Genomic DNA, 21,138 nt, shown 5'->3' on the forward strand with positions numbered 1-21,138 from the left:
GTATTCTGCATTTGTTAAGGTGAGTCCTCTTTCCTAGTTTACCTCTTCCTTCAGTATGTTTGTCAGAGACAAGAGCAACAGGATGCAACTAGAAAGGAATGCAGTCTTTGACCTTGACTATGCACAGATCCAAGTCCTCTGCTAGAACTGTGTCAAGAGCTAGCTTTTGAACTGGCAGGCAGGGGATGCAGTTCATTTGTGTGGCTGGGCCTCTTAAAAATAGTATATTCATAACTGGCAAAGGTATGCCGATGCTTCAGACACTGGCAACAAGACTGTGCTCAGGGAGAGCATGTGAGTCTGGCCAAGTTTTGAGGTCTCCCTTTTTCATTGTGAAAACATACTTAAGAAAGGGGAGAAAAATATTGGACTGAGTGTGGAGAAGGGATCAAAGAGTGAGAAACTGCAGTGAACACCAGGGTCAGAAGAGGAGAAGGATTTGCCCTATTTCATAGAATCATAGAATCTCAGAATGGCTTAGGTTGGAAGGGACCTTAAACATGATCCATCTAGTTCCAATCTCCTGCCACAGCAGAGTTACCATCCAACAGATCAGGCTGCACAGGGCCTCATCAAACCTGGCCTTGAACACCTCCAGGGACAGGGCATCTATAGCTTCTCTGGGCAGCCTGTGCCGGTGCCTCACATCCATGTCTCTGAAGCAGATATTCTCTAACCCTTATGGAGAGTGTGCACTGGAGCAGATGCCCCTAACAGCAGCTGTAGCCTGTGAAAAGCCCATCTGGGAGCCAAAGATGTGTGAGAAAGAAGAAGCTACAGAAAAAGCACCATGTATTGACCATCACCCCCGCCCGTGTTTTTCACTGCCTTGTTGGAGGGACTGGACTAATCTGGAGAAAAGGGAAAGGTCTGGGGCTAGGGAGTGGGAAAGGAGGAAGAAAGGTGATTTTCATAAGTGTTTAAATGTCTGTATATTTTTTGTTTCTTTCTAATGCTCAAATCAGGAGTTAAACCTACATAAATGGCAATATATTAGTTTTCAGAGAGTTGATCCATTTTGTGTACAACAGTAATATTTTTCATTTTCTTCCCCCATCCCATTGGAGGTAGTGAGAGAACAAGCAGCTGGGTGGGAGTCTGGCTGTTACCTGAGGCCAACCCAGCATCCCACCACACCTGGTTGGGCAACAGGACACAAAACCACATACAGTACTCAAGATGAGGGTATGCAGTTCTTTCCTCTATGGTCAAATCCATTCAGATCCATCTTATCTGTATCCTTCCCAACAGCAGCTGCTGCTGCACTTCGAGTAAAATTTCAGCCCAATTTCTGAATGCAATGTTCCAAACCATTGCTCTGCTCTGCCTTTAGATTTACTCCTTCAGGATGGGATTGTCTCTGTGCTTTAATAATGCCCAAATCCTCAGGAGAGAGATTTTAGATTCTAACACAACATCTAATATTTATTAGTAGCTGTCTGTTCCTTGCTCCTTAGTGAGGGATAGGCAAGATTTCATCTTACGTGTTTTAATTATAGATGCAGGTGTTGAAATAAAAATCTAGATGCTGTAAATCAGCAGCTGTACTTGCGTATAAAGTATATCCATTACTCTTCTTGAGTAGCATGTTTTCCTTGTGTCTATTTCCCAAGGTTGATATAGAAGTTGTTAATAAATGTTGCCAGAAAATGTCTTGCACACCCACCCGAAGAACTTGATCCTGTTTATTAGCCAATTATTTATTATACATTTCTTGCTACCAAAACACAGCTCATCCAATGGAAAACGCATTAATTGATCTCAGCTGTTCTTAAGAATACAAAATTAGGAGTTTCAAGAAGCAAATAAGAAATAATTTAGTATTCCTACCTAATGGTGTGTCAACCAAAATTGCATTGAACAGCTCAGTGGGGTTTGAGGCAATGCTGACTGCTTCCATTTGCTCAAAACTTCCCAGTGGATGACACTTGGGAACAAGTTCAGCTATGGGTCGCTGGTGTAATGTGCCAGTTATTAGAAGAATTACATTGTCAATCATGTAGCTGTATCTGTATTTGAAAGAAAAAATAAAATAAATGAACCTTAGCTTCATAATGAATTTTGTGTTGAAAAAATGTAAAAGCCAAATTTTTCAAAATTAGTGAAGACACTGAAGACAGAAATGACCATAGTATTTGCAGGTTTGTACCTTCACTTGTTATCACCATCTCATTTGTCAAAATCTGAAGTTTTTAAATAGCAAACTGTCTGACCCAGTTTTAATTTTAAACCATGTGATTGGTTTGCAAAAGATGTTTTTTGTTTTTTTTTTTTTAAAAAAAAGGAAACAGAAACATGAATATAACAAGCATAGCAGCTGTGAAATGTAGATTTGATACAATAAGTGACAACACATGGTATCAAAACATAAACCACCCGTCTAAGCAGTTTCTCTACTTTGGGATTTTGTTATAGAGAGAATCTGTATAGAGTGCACAAGAATCTAGGCACTAAAACTGCAGAATCCAGGTAGCTGGACCAATCTTTCTTCTCTCCCAGCTTTAAAAAGAGAAAACTGTGTAGAGGTTATTACAATTTTCTTCTTTATTGCTAAAAATTTTCAGTAGAAGTTTTCTATGAATTTCTTACTAGTGTTACTGTCAGAGACTGTTAAGAGTTTTGTCAGCAACTCAGAAATGGAAATTCGAAAGCCATTCCCTTGGGACAATTGTAACAAGGATACTGCTCTTCAGCTTGCGTGATTAGTTCAGAACGCAGCTAGAGACACACAGAGAGACTAACATGATGCTACACAAAGTCTGTGGTGGAACTCAAGGATCTGTGATACGTAGTTCACCAGAGTTCAATGGTTTTGCTACATATCTTGAACTGCTGTCTCCATCATCATCACAAATTGCTGTGGGCAGAGTGTATGTACATGTGTACATATGCATGTTAATCAATATGAGGAAAAAGCTGTCATTTTCACTTTCATTTCTCTGAAGCAAAACCTAAATATTGTATGGGCAGAGGTCATAGCTGTCCCAGGGCTGTCTTTAGTATCCTGTTGGCATAATAGCTGGAAAAGGATTAGTTACATTTGTACATAAGCAACAAAAAAAGAGTGATGATAGTTTATTTTAGTGTTATGATAAAGTAAGCTGAACATTTTAGTGATCTTGTCAGAAGATCAAGGGGAGTAAACAGTTAAGTAAAATATCCTGGTGATATCTCACTAATCCTTGTTGTTACGCTGTTATAAAGCAGAACCCCATTCTTTCCTTAATGTTAAGTCATTTATTTAAAAGTTTTGTCTGTTTATAACTGCAGGGAGATCAGAACTTTCTCTTCATTTGGCTTCAAACAGCCCTTGTGCTTTTAAACTTGGATTTAAGAACCTTGCTGTATGCAGCAAGTTGTTATTTCAGTGTTCAAATGGTATAAGAAGAATGGTAGGTATAAGGTGTGTTCTTTCTTCCTTTAAATGAATTCTAGAACTTAGCGTATGCCTAGGAATTAAATTGCTGTGCTGGAAATTGTTAGTCTTTCATTAATCACCCTCACAAAATTAAATTTTGCAATGTTAATTTCTGAATTAAAAGGCATTTGAAAATAACAATAGTTTTTCTCAGTCTCAACCACTACTCCAGACCCCATACACAGTAAAGAGTCTGCTGCTTTTGTGTCCTTTAAAATTAGCATACTTATTTTCAGAACATGCATTAGCAAATACAGTATGTAAATATTACTGTATCAAAGTAATTTCACTGTTTTGCAATTTAATGCAAGTTCCAGGAAAGATGTGTTTACATTGTTTTAACCTGAAGCTGTGTTTTTGCTTTGGATGTATAATTTAAGCAATGTGGTAACATTACTTACGTGATAAAATTCAGAAAAGTAGTGAGTGGTTCAAAAGCATGGTTTCTGAAGTAATGAAATTCCGTGAGCAGCTTCGTTTTCAGTTTATCATCAATGGTGGAAATAGTGAGAGGACCAGACTCATTAGCCAGGAAGTTGCCATAGTCTGTTGTCTGTAGATGTAACTTCAGATCTGGAATTAGATTCAAAGAAGAATAAACTCTCACTACATTGTTACAAACCAAATAACTTTTAACATGTTCATTTGTAAGATTCTATTTTCATATGAAGGGTCTTTTCATGTGCTATTGCCTTCTACTTGTAAGACTCGTTGCCACAAGAAAGTTGACACCTTTTTGGAAATCTTACTAGTAAATTTAATTAACACGAGGCACAGTGTTAATTACTGCTTTCTCTAGCTCCTTCCCAGTTAGCTTTGTTCATTGTTTTGATTTTAAAGATTTTTTCAGGATGCCTCTATTGCATCATTATAATGTGTCTTTGGTTTGTCCCTCCTATGGACTGTTAAATAACATTGGGAATCATCCTGTGGCTTAAGATCTTCAGTTTTCTTGTGAATCATTGAAATCCTGTGTAAGACTAAAATTTCATGTCATCAAACTGCCTGAAGAAGAGAGAAAACATTTTTCCTGACTTAGGCTCATCTCCAATGAGTTCTGCTGAAAGTGCTTGAAAGGGCACAATTGTACTCCCTTAGCTGTTCTGTTCTGGCTTTGTCTGATCTATGGTAGCTGTTAATAGATCCTAAGAAACTGTTCCAAAACCTTGGGGTATCATGACATATTCTGCCAGGGCTCTCAACCCTGGTAACTGGGAAAAAAAGAAAGAAAGAAAGAAAGAAGAAGAAAGAAAGAAAAGAAAGAAGAAAGAAAGAAAGAAAGAGAAGAAAGAAAGAAAGAAAGAGAGAAGAAGAAAGAAAGAAAGAAAGAAAGAAAGAAAGAAAGAAAGAAAGAAAGAAAGAAGAAGAAAGAAAGAAAGAAAAGAAAGAAAGAAAGAAGAAGAAAGAAAGAAAGAAAGAAAGAAAAGAAAGAAGAAAGAAAGAAGAAGAAAGAAAGAAAGAAAGAAAGAAAGAAGAAGAAAGAAAGGAAGAAGGAAGGAAGGAAGGAAGGAAGGAAGGAAGGAAGAAGGAGGAAGGAAGGAAGGAGGAGGAAGGAAGGAAGGAAGGAAGGAAGGAAGGAAGGAAGGAAGGAAGGAAGGAAGGAAGGAAGGAAGGAAGGAAGGAAGGAAGGAAGGAAGGAAGGAAGGAAGGAAGGAAGGAAGGAAGGAAGGAAGAAAGAAAGAAAGAAAGAAAGAAAAGAAAGAAAGAAAGAAAGAAAGAAAGAAAGAAAGAAAGAAAGAAAGAAAGAAAGAAAGAAAGAAAGAAAGAAAGAAAGAAAGAAAGAAAGAAAGAAAGAAAGAAAGAAAGAAAGAAAGAATGAAAAAGTTGATTAGGCAACAAGGTTGACAGATTTTATAATAGCAAAAAAAAAAAAAAAAAAAAAAAAAAAGTCATTTGATAAATTTCCTGTGGTAGCTATTTTCCACAATGAAAGATATGAATCAGTTCTTAGTGTTCAAAGTGGGTTAGCACTTCCTTTTAGAAAAGGCCCTACTATATTGTGTAATTATGTTCAAATGTTATATTAAAACTACCATGAATTATAGATTGGGATAATATTATGATTAATGATTAATATTAAGATTTAGAATTAATGGTTTTAGGGAAATGAACAGCAACACTCACAATGGCTGAATGAAAAGCGTCTATAAATATGAAGTCAGTAAGGTGTGTGTTTATTTGTATAGTAACTACTCTCCCCTAGTTCTCATGTATACTTTGTTAGCATGCAGTGAGGTTGCTTACACTGAGACTTCATGCAAAAAATGTTAGTATACTGCAAATTCTGTTTCCTAAGAATAGCACTAAGCCTATGATAGATCACCCTTAGAACTTTGTATGTGGGTTCTGCTGCCACCTCAGCTCATTCCAGTGACTACAACAACACACTGTTTTGATAGGACAGTTGTGCTCTGTTAGTACTCTGGAACTATTAGCATTTCTCTAGATCTTCCTGCAAGAGACAGAGGTCATGTCACCACTGTAAGATAATTTCAGTACAGGCTTCCATCCACAATTAAGCAGAAATTTCAGAATGTATGTCAAAAGGGAACTGATACTCAGAGAGAGGCTAGTTCAAGTTGAGTGTGGTTAGGATAGAAAAGTCATGCAAGAAGTTGAACCAAGCATTAGTCTGAGCTCTTGGAATCGAGCACACAGAGTCTTGTGTGACTCCTAACTGTGACAGCCAGCTGCCATCATGTCTCAGTTATGCTGTTATTTCAGCCGCTGCATGCTGGTGTTTTAGCGTGGCAACTCATTAACTCATTGCTTCATCGGGGTGGGAGCAAAGCCGGACTGCTTATCCTTCTGTGACTTAGTGCACATTCTAGAAAGAAGCATTCATTCTGTCACACGAGAAGTCAAGGAAAGAATAAAGCACTGGATTTAAAACCTCCTGTGTTCTACTTCAAAGAGTGTCAGCAGCATTTCCTTTTGAAACAGATGGTGCCATAGGGCCAAGCTAGCAGTGTGCCATGTTGCAGAGCTTCCAGACAGAGTTGAAACTGAAAAGGCAGCTCCATGGAAACAATACCGATTCAAACAAGCCCAGAAGAATATCTAAGTTAAGATGAAGGCCTCTTCACCTCTCTGTGTGCCCATGAATTGAGAGGGCACAGTGATATCAAAGCCACTCTACTTTATCCCTCTCACTGTTGTACTTTCCCCGTGATTATCAAGCAGATGTGAAGATCTAACCTCTGTTTTTCTCTTGTGGTTCTCCTGTACTGGCATTACGGTTTCTTCTCTAGAGATATAAAAACCACTTTGAATTAAAAGATCATTTTTATTCTATTTATGGCTTACTTGGGGTGGTTTTGATTCTATTTCTGCTTGTTGGTTTCAGAATATTTATAATATTTTAATCTTAGGCCGGTTTTTGTGGTCTGGTGCAATGCCACAGAATACAAAGCAGTGTAAGCTTATTACCTCTCAATGTGAATTCATGAATTGAAGGCACTCTAGGTACACTTAAGATACAGTACTACAGAACTAATGCATATGCTGGACCTTTTAATTGAAAAGAAGATCTGATGCACATACACTGTATGTATTGTATAACAGGGATTGTATAACAGGAGGAGGAATGGCTGTTTATGAGGGTGGATAGTGATAGGAAAGGGGGAATTATTTTTAACTGAGACAGGGGAGATTTAGATTAGATACTAGGAGGAAGTTTTTCACACATAGGGTGAAACACACTGGAACAGGTTGCCCAAGGAGGTTGTGGATGCCCCATCCCAGAGGCATTCAAGGCCAGGCAGGATGTGGCTCTGGGCAGCCTGGTCTGCTGGTTGGTGACCCTGCACATAGCAAGGGTATTGAAACTAGATGATCATTATGGTCCTTTTCAACCCAGGCCATTCTATGATTCTGTGATAACTAATGGGAGCCTGCTGTCTGGCTAACAGAAGTAGAAAATGCTATAATAAAGATAGAGATGTTCTGTAGCTGAATGGAAAAAAAAAACCTGATAAGCAGTTACAAAAGATGCCCTTCTAGGTAGGTTGATGAAGGCTGCTCTTTCTGTTGCTAAAATACTTTTGCATTCTAAAACTGAATAAATATTAGAAAAAAGAAAGTTAAAAAATAAAGAAGTCACTGTTCTTTCTAAGTCTTAATGAGAAAATGATATTACCTCTCTGTTGTGATCAGCCCTTAAAGGACTTTGAACACATAATATTGAAGGTTCATATATTGCAGAAATGTTATAAAACTACTTGCTGTTTGTAAACATCTTTCCTGTAAAATGACTTAAAATAGTTTTCCTTGTCTGTTGAACAGGAACAATAATTCTGTGGGAATGGAATAGGAAAATATTATTTTCTAGTATGCTTTTAATAATATTTTAAATTTTCTATGTTTTATCTTATTGAAAAAGTCAGGATCTTTTTTTCTTCGTAGAGCCTTTGGTGACATCTTCTCCTGAGCTCCTCCGAAGAGAAAATGAAGCCTGTTTCTTTATAGAAGTTTGAAGTTCTATTAGCTTTTCTGTGGAGCACGTGTAAATTCACAGGACATAGCCTCTTGATTTAACAGTTAAATACAGTATCAAGATTATCTGTAGAGTCTTTAATTTCCATAGAAATTAAAGAAATAGAAATTGGCTGGTTTTGTCTCCCTTTTGTCTTGAAGGAACCTTTAAAGGCTACGTAGTCCAACTCCCCTGCAAAGAACAGGAACACCCACAGCTAGTCAAGGTGCTCAGAGCCTGGTCCAGCGCAGCCTTGAGTGTCTCCAGGGACGAGGCATTCTCCACCTCTCTGGGCAACCTGTTCCAGTGCTTCACTAGGCTTATCTTTAAAATGCGTGGATGGGAAGGGAAGGGATGGGAAGGGAATGGAAGGGAATACATTTCAGTTATCAGAGTAAATGTATTGTGTTTGTCCAAACTGCTGTTCTATGAAATGGAGAGTTAATGCAGCACTCCAACTTATCAGCTGAAAAGGGCTCATGCACTTGGTCAGCTGACAAGTCTCTGGATCCTACTGACTGCACTGAGAATCTCTTCTTTAACTGTGACTGTGAGGAATTTTATCCAGCTAACAGCTAATTACCCACACGTATCTATTTAAATGTAGTTGTTTTAATCTGGAAGAGTAATGGTTTGCAACCTTCTAGGTTTATATTTTAATAGTTTAAACAGCCTCAAAACTCTGTTGTATGTGTGAGTCAACAGGCTCTGCACTTCTCATTTCCTCAACTATATCACTGCTCAGACAATGCAGCTCTAAACAGAATGAGCTTATTAATTCTGCTGCCCCTTTTTCAAATGAATCTAGTATCTCTGTATCGTAGATATGATTTCAGTGTACAATTGTAGATATTCTTTGAAGTCAAGGAAAGAAACTTCATGTTCCTTTAGAAAACTGATTTTTTTGTTGTTGCATTTTTCCCTGCTAAGTGTCTAGGGGTATGTCATTTGATTCTTGCACAAGTCTGTCTTCATCAGGCTGAGACCAGTCTTGGCCATAGAAAGCTGTTTTGGAAACTACTGTGTGTTCTTTTTATTACTGTGACAAAGTCACCTTGGGAAAAAAAAAAAAAAAAAAAAAAAAAAAAAAAGCTTTTTCTTTTCTTTCTTTAAGCTTGATAATGTTTTCTACCTCTGTGACATCTAGTTTCCTCTTCTGAGTAAGTAGAACATCCCCCACTGTCCTAGAACTCATGAAGTAATAAAGTACTAAAATTATATCTTTCATAGAGAAATTCAGCATGAGCTTTTAATAAGATTTTGCAAACTATTTATCCATCTGAAATAATACCAAACTTCTATACTTGCACAGTTCTGTACAGTTGTTAAAAGTTGTGAGATTACCAATGCCCATAGGAAATCTATGGATGAGATTTCCAAGCTTATCAGTAATCTAGAACCCCCCATCATCTGCATTGCTTTGCAAATCACAGTCTATACAAGCCTGTACAATAATTTCAACTGAAATCTGTTAGCTTAAACTTGACAGCAGTTCTTAAAAGGAAATCAGGGTTATGTCTGCATTTTAAGATTAGGCTCCCAACATTTCCATTCTTCAACGGTCCAAGGAACAGTATTTCTTCCTAAATGAAAGAAGCCAGCAGACTTACCTTCTAATGTCTCACACTGTGCTAAATTGACATAGTCTGCACTAGTCAAGATCCCGGCTTTGAACCCTCGGACCAGACCTTCCAAGTAGCCATGGTCCACATTGAAGTAAAACTCTGAGTATCCAGGCATGGAGAAAAGGAGATTCAATCTCTCTGCTGGGTTCTTAATGTTACTGTGTATTTGCCACCAACTGTTTTCCTCCTCTTTGAAAGGAGTGACAAATAGTCATTGCTTTCCTGCCAGCCTATGATTGTGTTTTACCAACTAGTTTCTTCCTGTTTCTCGCTCTTATTTTATATAGTTCCAGTATAGTTGATGCTTACACAACAGCCACCAAGTAAATCCAGCTCCCTCCTACTAGAGCCAGAAAATTAGTCTGTTATTGAAGAAAGAGAAGCCAAAAATGGAATATAAGATTTAAACTCTGATTGCAAAAATGCTGCGTACTGATTGGAAAATAAAAAGTGTTTTAAAACTTTGACAATATTTTCATGTATTTTTAAATGCATTTCAACCAGGAAATGATCTATGAATATCTGTTGAAACAAAAACAATCCCACTCTTAAGCAGTCGACTGCAGAACAGGAAAAAAAGTATCTCATAACCTGTTCCAGGCTCACATAGTTTTTGAGTGTCTGCGTATGCCTTTAAAAAACAATCTGCCTAACTAAAAAACAGTTTGCCAAACTTTTCTTCTGCCCGTTGCTGTCATAAATATGTATGCAAACTATAAGATTCTTCTAATAATTACAGTGAATGTTACACCATGTCCCCAGTGCTATCCAAGGAAAAGAACTTCGAAGGGTTTGACATTCATAAGCCTTTAAAGTAGATGTCCAAAACTTACCTCAAAAGAATTGTTCGTTGAAGATCAAACCAAATACTCTGGTTATTATCCACCCAGATGTGAAAATAACTCATATTTTTTCCTCTTACAAAATAAATACCATAAAAATAGGAATCTTCATTTCACTAATTCAAATTAATTCCTTGTTTTGATTAAAAATTAAAGTTAAAACTCTGCAAAATCTATCAGTGAATTTTATACATTTTATACTGAACTGTTAAGTCTTTCAGATTTATGTGCCCGGGGGCTGACTCTTCAAAGTGCCTATGCTTCTGTAATCAACACAGAAAGTCTTTTGTGTTTGTCTGTTTGTTTTTCTTCCCTAAATTCATTATCACATGAAACATATGTCTGCAAGCTTTTCTGGAAGGGAAGATGTCACAGCGCACTGGGCGATCCTTTTCTGTGCAGTCAGCTGGGGCTCAGGAACTGCAGTGTGGTTGAAAGGTCAGCACCAGAGCTACAGCAGCAGCCTGCCATCTGCATCTCAACACCGAGGCTCAGCTTTCAGTGCTTTAAAGTGTTTGATGTATGGTGCCGGCTGGAGACACGTGGCTTGGCTTTTCTGTTGATCTCTTGTTCTGAAATGTGGCTGCAGGAAGAGCTGACTGCCTCTAAGACTTCTGCCCCTAACCTGAGAGCTGAGTGATGACAACCTGGTACTCACCAGGCGACTCCTGTCCATACCGCCTTGCTCCTGTCTGTGGCAAGGCTCTGCTTGCCACACAAGGAGACATGAGATGCCTGTGTGTTTGCTATCCAAGCAGCCACTGTAGTAGGAAGGTCACCAGCTATCTGGCTTCTTGGCCAGGAGACCCCAGTGGGCTCCAAGAAGCTCCAAGGCACTAGGCTGGGCTGGCAGAGCTGAGCAGGTTGTGCTTGTAGCTGGTGGGTTGGATTAAAATTGACTCCAGATTAAAAGGTTAATTTCACATCCATAACCAGTTGCAGGAGAAGCAATGACAGTATTTTAGACATTTAAAAACTCACGCGTTTGGATATGCGAGTATAATTATCAGAGAGTTCAAGTGGTATACAGATTTGCTTCTTGAAAACTGGTAAGTCAGTTTGAAGCACTGTAGAGATAGCACAGCAAAAGATGAATAAGGAAGATGGGGTGCCCCATCTCCAAACAAGTAATCTGGACTTGTATACCCCAAGTCTGCATGCTCACCCTGTTCAGATTTCTGATGCACAGGATGCCAGAACCTGACAGAAGTTCGCTAATAATGTTTCAAAATGGGATGTTCTTCAAGATATGCTGTCTCTGTTAGTGTTTCCTTACTGCCATGTGAAGATTTCCACATTTACCTTCAGCATTTACCTGCAACCTGCTTTTTTTTTTTTTCTGTCATCATCATTGTTCTAGCTTTTTCCACTCAACAGAGTGGAAAAGTCTCTGTTACTAATTTTTTTTCCAGTGAGAATAAATGAGGGAAAATAAAAATGCAAGGGACTCACTGTTGTGTACACTATCGGCAATGTTTGTTTTTACCCTCCACATCTCTAAAAGTGTGCATTAGCTAAACAAGAAGCGCCTCACGGCAGCTGAACCTGCCCTCCCCAGCTGCAATCGCCACTACTGGGCGATGGAGCACATCCAAGCTGGTGGCAACCCAAGGCTGTGCTGCTGAGGAACTGCCAGATCTCCAGGCAGCAGCCAGTGCAGAAATGGCTTTGCAACACATCCTAAATTTAGTAAGGTTCGGGGTCATGTAAATACTGACTGGCAGGTGCAAATACCACTGATGGAGATTGTCCAGTGAGAAAGTGCTACTGCGAGATCCAAAAATACCGCTTTCGGGACCATCTCGTGAAGTGTTATCACTCAGCAAACTTGTTTCACGAAATCTCTGTATTTTTGAAAGATTTAAGGAAGCAGGCTAAACTATTGAGCCATTTTATCTGTTAGAGAAAGGTCACCTCATCTGTTGGATAAGGTGTCAGAGGATATAATCTGAATAGGCTATATTCAGCGGCATCAGGAAGTGCTTGGGTCTCTGATTTTTTTACAAGTAAAGTTGTGGAGGAAAGGAGACATCTTCAGCCACAATATTTAGAAACAGTGCATACAATGCATATAATTAGGGATTTGACTGATTTTTTGTATAAAATATACAAAAGAGCCTAATTACATTACCTAATGATGTAATTTCTTATGAGTGGCTGGTACTGTATGATTTCTTTGACATTTTGGAATGGGTAAGTTTTTATTCAAAAAATTATAGTTTTTTAGATTAAGGAAGCTAATTAGACAGAGCTATGGATTAGTCTTAACAAACTGCCATGCAGGAAAATACAATACTCTCACCTGATAACTTTGTGGAGTACAAAGGTTGAGATATTTTTAAAAGAATTTCCCAGCAGTGAGCTAAGCAAATACTGATAGCATGTTTGTGAGCAGAAGTTAATTCAGGTTAAAGCAGAATTAGCAACACAGTACCATTCAGATCTAATAGTGCACATTAACCTCTGGCGCTGAAAGTTTTTGAGAAACCGAGCGACAAAATGCGTATATCGTTTAACCACAAGAGGTCATCATGAGACCGCTGCGAACCACCTCCAGTTCCTTCACCTCTACTGAAGGAAACGAACTTGGAAGGGAGTACACAAAAAGTTCTGGGCTTTTTGAGTGTGTTTTCAACTTATCTAAAGGTAAAAAATGACAAACGCATACAATGATTACTTACTCAGGAGAACTGAACAAAGTTTGGCCTTTTTTTTTAATGCATTTTTTTGCTACATCCTGAGATTTTCTCTGAGCTTCCTCCTTTTCTGTTTTTAGCAGTGCTGGTGGCTCCCAGCCACGAGGTTAATGCTGGTGAACAAATGACAAAGAGTCAGCAGAAGAGTGAGTAAAGGAATGCTCACAGAATGTAGAGCGTAAATCACATGAATTCAGTTACTCTTTTTTTCTACATGAGAAGTACTCAAAGGCCCTACTTTAGTTATTGTGGACTCTCATTTAGAAATAGATTTTGTGGCTTTAGTCAGGCAGATCCCTGCTTAAATTGTGGTTTTGCTTACCCAGAAACAAAGTCACTGAAGTTTTGACTGCGCAATTGCTTACACACATAATAAGGCGCCCGTTTCACTGCTATCAGTGTAGAGAGCTGATTCTTTGTGTGAGATAAAGGGATGTCTTCATCTGTGTGTGACTCTTTTTGTGTGCATGTGGGAGATTTTTGACTTAACACTCTCTAATTCCTATCCAGTCAGTAGAAAAGTGGTTTTAAAGAAATAACCTGCAGTCCACCCTCCTTCTTTCAGCTGTGCTGCCAGAAAAGGCAAATTCTATTTATTTGTTTGTTTATTTCTTTTTTTATTTATATCAGCAAGGTAAAAATTGTTAGGGGTGGTACATTAGGCAGATTAAAAGTGTTTTCATTTTCTGATGTAGCTCAATAGTGTACAAATGGATTTAGAAACTTTTGGAATGCAGTATGTCCTAATGCTCTGGATTTTTTAACATATATATTATTGGCACTGAAAGCCAAACACATCAACGCTCCTTAAACTTAAATGTTGGGATAAACTTAAATGTTGCAATGTCTGTTGTACATTTCTGATCAAACAACGTGACCCATTCCTAAAAATCCTTCCAGACTACGATCTACTGAAATCCCTCTTTTCTGAAACAAAAGCAGGACAATTTTGATTGCAAGATATAGACTGAGATTCCGCCCTTCTGAGATACTGGATACCCACAGCTTTTGTACGATGGATATCAAACACACCCTATGCACCTGAGTTCTCTAAGTAGCCAGAAATGTACTCCCATGGGCAGCAGAAGTGTAGCTCAGCTGTGGCTCCTTAAGGTCTCATCTGTTGCTGCCCTGTGGGCTCCTCCATGGCTGCATGTGGAGATCTGCTCCACCTGGTACAAGTGGGCTGCAGGAAGTCAGCCTGCTCTGTCATGGGCCTCTCCTGGACTGCAGTGAGCTCCTGCTCTGGAGCTGGAGCACCTTCTGCCCTCCTTCTGCACTGACAGCTCTGTTTCTCACACATTTCTCACTGCTCTCTCCCAGCTGCTGTTGTTGCAGCAGTTTTTCCCTTTCCAAAATCTGCACTCCCAGAGCACGCCCAGCATTTCATCATGGCTCTGCTCTGGCAGCAACCAGTCCCATCTGGAGCAGCTGGACCTGGCTCTGATCTGACATGGGCAGTGGCTTCTCACAGATACCAACCCTGCACTCCCCACTCCTCCCCCCCTTCCCACTACCAAAACCTTGCTATCTGAACACAGTACACTGCAGATACTTAAAACATATGAGAATTGTGAATGATGATAGGCTATACTGGAACAGACACAATTCAGCTGCCATTCTGAGTTGTTTTTTAAAGCAAGATCTTGCAGACAGCTAAGCTTTTATATATGGGAGGCCGTATTCCTATGTCAACAACAGATCTGTACCCAGCAGGCACAGCCAGTGTTAATACTCCCAGCTAATGTATGCTGCCTTTGCTGAGAGCCTTCACAGCAACTATGCACCCCCAACTTTCCTATCTTGACTAACTTTTGAATTTACATGAAACACATCTTTTACTCCCATGCTTTGTTAGAAGCGTTATTTTGATATTGAGTTCACAAACATAGCTCACTGATACCTTCCCCTGCCATGCCTTCAAAAATTAATCTTGCAGCTTTGTAGGTCAGCAAGCCTCCTGGTTTTTGGTCTTTGCTCAGGGAATTACATGCCAGCGTAATAAGGATTTTATTAGGGAGTTAAAGTGGTAATTCTATGGAGAGAAGCCAGGAGAAAATTATTATCAGTAGCTGAAAAACTATGGAAAAGAAGATTTGAGAGAATTAACAAAGCTCTGGAATGTTTTCAGAAGTGAGGCTGAAATTTTACAAAACTTATGCACTCAGTTATCAAATTGGGCTAGTTTGGTGTGAATAATTTGTACTTTTCAGCACTGACACACACAACAGCCTTCTGCCTAGGGTGCAAGTTCTGCATAATTCTAGCGGGGATACCAAGAACTCACATCCTTGCTTTAAGGCCCCTAAGCCTTTCTCTACACAGTGTCAGATCCTTTTTTCTTTATCTTAATCTATGGTCCTCTTCCTGACAAGTTTTTCTGCAGATGAGCACCCTTTCTCTTTTCATTAAATGTTGCAAAATTCACATTCAGCAGGAAGGATCTTCAGGTTCTATCAGGTATCAGGAAGTTTTTATCCTTGGTGTATCCTGAAAGCAAAATAAAGACGACAAAACTCTTAAATAAAAAGTAAGCACAACTCAATTTGAAGTGCAAAGGATCCATCACATCCCCACAGTCACAGTTCTCTGCTGCCCAGCTCCCCCCACTCTAAGAACTGCAGCTTGAAAATTTCCTCAGCTCCAGAACAGTTTTTGACACCGATCCAAATTCTCAGCACTGAGTTTGCTGATAGTCTGTTTGGACATTAATATCCCTTTCTCATTTTCAACTTTAGATGGCCTGAAGATGTAGATACCTGTGAAATGTAGACTTTTGCTACCATAGCATCAAGTTTATGATAAATATCAGAAGAATCCGTTACTTCTTGCTCTTTAAACATAGCAGCTAAGCACTCCAGTGCAACTGGCATGGCTGACTGTGCTTCTGCTGCAGTGTGGATCATAACAGAAGTTCGCTATCTGTCTTTTTATGGCAGATAATTGCAAACAGTAAGAAGACAAAAATGGAATTGGATACATAGAATTTACTGTATTTTGAGAAGGCAGTTCCATGAAGGATAGAGTTGCAAAATGTTAACTTCAGATATAATTAAAATGCATTTATATACTATGTAAATAATAACAATAATAATACTCAGGTAAAGTAGAAGGCAATACTGCCAAAAATAAAGTTTAAACATTGAGCATATGGATAATTACTTCTGGTGACATAATTGCATGGTGTTTCTGAACTCTACTAGTTTTGATATAAGGTATTTACTAAATGCAGAAGAATGTTCTTACTATGATTTGTTATTTTCCCTCTGCTAGCTGCCAACACCACCTATCTAATTTATTATTCTTGAAAATGGGTTCTGGAAAGCAGAAAAACACAGATTTTAATGTGTGTTGGATCTGATTATGACTTGAGAGAAAAGCAGCAAGTGTGAAACCTTAAACATTCAGATTCAGAATGAAAGAGAATAAAATTAGAATAATTAAAGCACTCCTATTGACTGTCTTTGTATTATGCTGTCACTTTCAAGTTGGTTTCTAATCTGCTGGATAGTAACATGTTCTTAGCTACATTAAATCCTTGTTAAATAATAATTAATTTGGAAAGAGCTTCTGCATATTCAACGTATTGGAAGGAGACCCCTCATTATTTCTTCTTTCATTTAATCTAGGTTGTTGCATCTGTTCTCACAGCATTCTATGTTATTTTCTGTTGTACAAACATTATGTTTAAATGTATGATGCGTCATGTGGAAATAATAATGGACACAAAAGTGAAAAGAGCCTCTTCATGAAGACTAACAGGCTGTGATTTAACATGTGAAATCTGCCCCTGAAAAAAACAACCACCACCAAAAATAAACATTCCTATCCATAAACAGGACATATTAGTGTCCAAAACAATCTTTATATATCTATATCTATATCTATATCTATATCTATATCTATATCTATATCTATATCTATATCTATATCTATATCTATATCTATATCTATATAATGTTTTCACTACTCTGTTCAATGTAGAGCAAACAACACAAAAATGAATTTGAAAATCAACCAGCTCTGGAGCTATTGTGTGCATTTCCTGACCTGACTACAAATAGAACAACCAGGGAAGATAAAAACTGCTCTTCTGAGGGCATGGTATTCTGGTATTTTTAGCTTTGTTGACTTTCCCACTGCTTTATGAGTGAAGATGATGTGGATGTGTACTGCTGTCATTGAAAAGCACAAAGAAAAATGAATATGAGGAAGTGGCCACTGACCAGGATGGCTGTTATTGAAAACTGTGAGAAAAGCTTGAATTGGGATCAAAAAGGCAGGATAGCAAAGGATAGATGCGTTATTAAAATTTCAGGCAGAGTAAGATAGAAAGAAAACATAGATTAAAAGTAGAGATCAGAGAAGATTTTGTTGCAAGAGTGAACAGCTGGGGAAGGAATGGGCACTGTGATGACTTTGGTCATACAGAAGGAAGAACATCTACATGCCACTTCATGTGCATCTTAATTACTGCTCCACTTTCCATTTACTATTTCTATGTGATAGGGTCGTGAATAAATTTAAACCCCTGATGTACTGCGAATTCGCACTGCTGTTTTAACACAGGGACAAATAACTCGGGAGCGAGCCGGATTTGATTTGGCTGATCGAATCCCAGAGCTGAAACACGGACGTTGCTGAGCTTGAGTGAAGCCCGATGTGTTACAAATCTGTCACTAGATGGAGCCAGATATCCTTCTGAAATGCCTGCCGGCCAGCGCAGAGAGCGGTATGTCTCTCGAACGCACGGGCATTTAGAGACAAATCACGATGTACTGTAAATAGGACGCTCAAACTTGGACATTTATTTTTTTCATATTTTGTTTGTTCCGTTTTGCAAACTCGGCTATCTCTTAAGAATTCTTCAAATGTAAAATTATTATTTTATTTCTTTTATATCCTTATGATGAGGAAATAACAAGGTAAGATAAAACAGTTAAAAATAAGGATGAGAAGTAGTATAGAAAACAGTTCAGCTAACAATTTGGCATTTCTATATTTTTAATTTAGTACATGCAACAAGGAATAAAAAGACATTCCAGCTGCTTTGCAGCATGGCCTCTTGACTAATTCCAATTCCCCAAAACGCCAATTCAAATAAATGTTTAGGTTATTGTTTCTCTATGTCTTGTGCAAAAAATATCAAAGTGGGTTACCTTAAAAGACAGTGATATTTACATTAAAAATGTATGAAAATTCTTGCAATCTCAGATTGGAAGACTTTTAACTCTCACGATGTTTCATTTGAGAAATGTCTACAGTAAGGTTTAGAATGAGTCAGAATGCAGCATTTGCAGTAAAGAAATCCTTTTCTTGATTCTTAGGTCAGCAGTTATTTTTTATCAAACATAATGAATCTGTTTCCTGCAGGGCTGTATTTTCAGAATAATGATAGCAATATTATTTTACAAGAAAATCTCAAAGTGATAGTTGTTAATTTTTATGCAGTGCTCAAAGGCTTTCTATAACCTTCCTGGGCACTGAGGTGAGACTGATAGGCCTGTAGCTACCAGGATTATCTTTCCAGCCCTTTTAAGAGAGTGGTGAGGTGCTGGAACAGGCTGCCCAGAGAGGCTGTGGATGCCCCATCCCTGGAGGTGTTCAAGGCCACATTGGATGGGGCCCTGGGCAGCCTGGTCTAGCATTAGATATGGAGGCTGGTGGCCCTGCCTGTGGCAGTGGGCTTGGAGCTTGATGATCCTTGAGGTCCCTTCCAACCCGAGCCATTCTATGATTCTGTGATTTACAGAGATCCACGGGACAGGAGGGAGTGAAAACCGAAACATTTTAATTCCCCATTAGTTATGAAGTTGGAATCTGACTTAAAAGTACTAATTACTGTGACTGCAAACATCATGCACATTTCCAGATATATTGAAAAAAATGCCCACAAGTTTTCGTGTCAAGCCTTCTTGATTCCGGACCTAGCTTGATAGAAAACATGGTATGATGAATTACCAAGATTTTCCTTCTCTTATGGGCAGGAGGAATGCCAGGAAACAGATATGAAATTTGACTTCAAGTAGAAGGTGATGCTATCACAGTAGTAATTGCAACAAACATGAATGAAAATCTTAAAATACCTCAAGAGGGAAGGTTGTGATCCACAAGATGAATAAACAGCACATTTATGTTTGAATGAATAGAAGCGGATTCACAGGCTTTGACTTTAAGCTTTATAATGACATGAAAGGGTTTTATGCAAACGGTCAAAGAAGACAGGTAAATCACTTGGTCAAAAATAATGCCATGAAATGCCTACTCAATTCCCTGATCTCTATGTGTTCTATATATAATCTTCAGCAAATTATATTTACATTTTCTTGCCTTTGGTGTTACGGACAAAAGCCAAACAGAATGAAGGTTCAAGCTGGTACTGCACATTTAGTCTTTTAATTCCTATTGTTACCTTTGTGCACAAATGATTAGATATGGAAAGAACTCCAATTACAGAGAAGATAATTCGCCAGAAAAAAAAAAAAAAAAAATAGGCTGGGCTTCTTATAGTAAAAATTAATTTATACTTCTCTACATTTTCCATTCCAGGTAAGTCTACTGAGTTAGAGTTCCTAGAGAAAGCAGTATGAAACTAGTGCAACCAAGAGGTGCTGCTGAAGAGCAGCTGGGTTTTGTCTTCAGATAAATTCATAGAAAAGATGGAAAATTTTGTCATAATTTATGAAATGTTGTATTAGTTAGGTGTATTTATTTTGCTACCAGTTATTTGACCCAAGGGATTTAGCTGGACTATGACCCAGCTAAAGGGAATTTCCAGGTATTATTCACAGAATGATACTTCCCAATGACTTGAAATAATTATGATTACAAAACAAGACATCATACCAGAAATTACCATGATTAGTTTTCGAATGATTGAGATTATTGGCATATCATAGGCATATATATGCCTATATATATAGGCATATCATTTAAAATTGCATCTTTTAATGAGGTGTATACGTATTTGCATAGACTAGGAAACAGCAAGTTTAGTTATTGTCAGATCTCTGTGACTTTAATTGAAACTCTGGCCTTGCAAAGTTTCCTTTCCTTGCCTGTTCTCCCCATGACTGTCTGGTCCAGTCTCTTAAACTGAAAATATGTCACCAGTGAAGAGCTCAGAGGCTTCAATTCCACCACATACAAAACATGCTGAACTGACAGGAACCATTCCATAACACTCTAGCTTGAGCAGTATCAGAAAAATATCTGAAATAGGTTCATGGTTCCAAATTTACTAGTTCATCATATTTCACCATTACATCAAATCTGCAGAATGTTAATGAGGTGCTCAAAAACTGTCAGACAGAATTTCAAATAAATCTGTACCAACCTAATATCCCTCACACATGCCATTCCTTCCTTTGGAAATACAATGATTTGTCTTAGATAGAAATAAATATTCGAAGAAAAAAATTTAAATTTGGGTATCCATTTTTGGCTCAGCTGGTGCAGTACTTTCTCTTTACTCCAGAAACAACAAGATTGCATCACTACATTTTCACAAAATCCCCTTCTGTAATAGCACAGCAGAGCTGGAAGGACCCTGAAGAAATCATCAGGTAACCTTATGGCTTCTGACAGATGTCTGTCTGTTTTCTTCTTGAAAACATCATGAGTACTTTACTGCAGTGTTCTAATATTCACGCTGTTAGAAAGTTTGTCTTAATGTCTTACTGCTGTTTGAATTTATTATTTGATTGTCTTACTTACAGTGGACATGTAGAATAAAAGTTAGGCTTATTCTTATATAGTTATTGATATTTTATTATAATTATTGCTTTTTATACTTTTGATCTTTCTTTTTGCTCTCCTTTGGATTCTTTTCTGTTGATTCACTTCCTTTTACACCATGGTAGAACTTAAATTCTTTGCCCATGTCTGTGCTAGGATGGCATAAGACGTGATTAAGTGTCCAAGTACTCCAAAGTGAAGTTCTGGATGTTACAAACAGAAAACTTCTAATAAGACTGTTTTTTTCTTTTATATCTACTACACATTCTTTGTTGTCTGAAGTGTTTGGAGAATATTCAAGCTCCAGAAAATATCTAACATTCATTACAAACATTCAGAATATAAG

At 38.1% G+C, this 21,138-nt stretch overlaps 1 protein-coding gene across 2 annotated transcripts in view; it reads right to left on the minus strand.

The window, feature by feature from the left end:
- ATP6V0D2 (ATPase H+ transporting V0 subunit d2) overlaps positions 1-9,756 on the minus strand; it is a 30,567-nt gene extending 20,811 nt beyond the window's left edge. For both annotated transcript variants that reach the window (XM_048938698.1, XM_048938697.1), the window contains exons 1-3: positions 9,503-9,756; positions 3,820-3,991; positions 1,831-2,009 (exon numbers count right to left, since the gene is read on the minus strand). In XM_048938698.1, coding sequence (XP_048794655.1) covers positions 1,831-2,009; positions 3,820-3,991; positions 9,503-9,632 — 481 coding nt within the window. In that variant the 5' untranslated portion in view covers positions 9,633-9,756. The remainder of the gene's footprint in view (positions 1-1,830; positions 2,010-3,819; positions 3,992-9,502) is intronic.
- Positions 9,757-21,138: the final 11,382 nt, after the last annotated feature.

This window comes from Lagopus muta, chromosome 3 (genome assembly GCF_023343835.1).
Source record: "Lagopus muta isolate bLagMut1 chromosome 3, bLagMut1 primary, whole genome shotgun sequence".
NCBI classification, from domain to species: Eukaryota; Metazoa; Chordata; class Aves; order Galliformes; family Phasianidae; genus Lagopus; species Lagopus muta.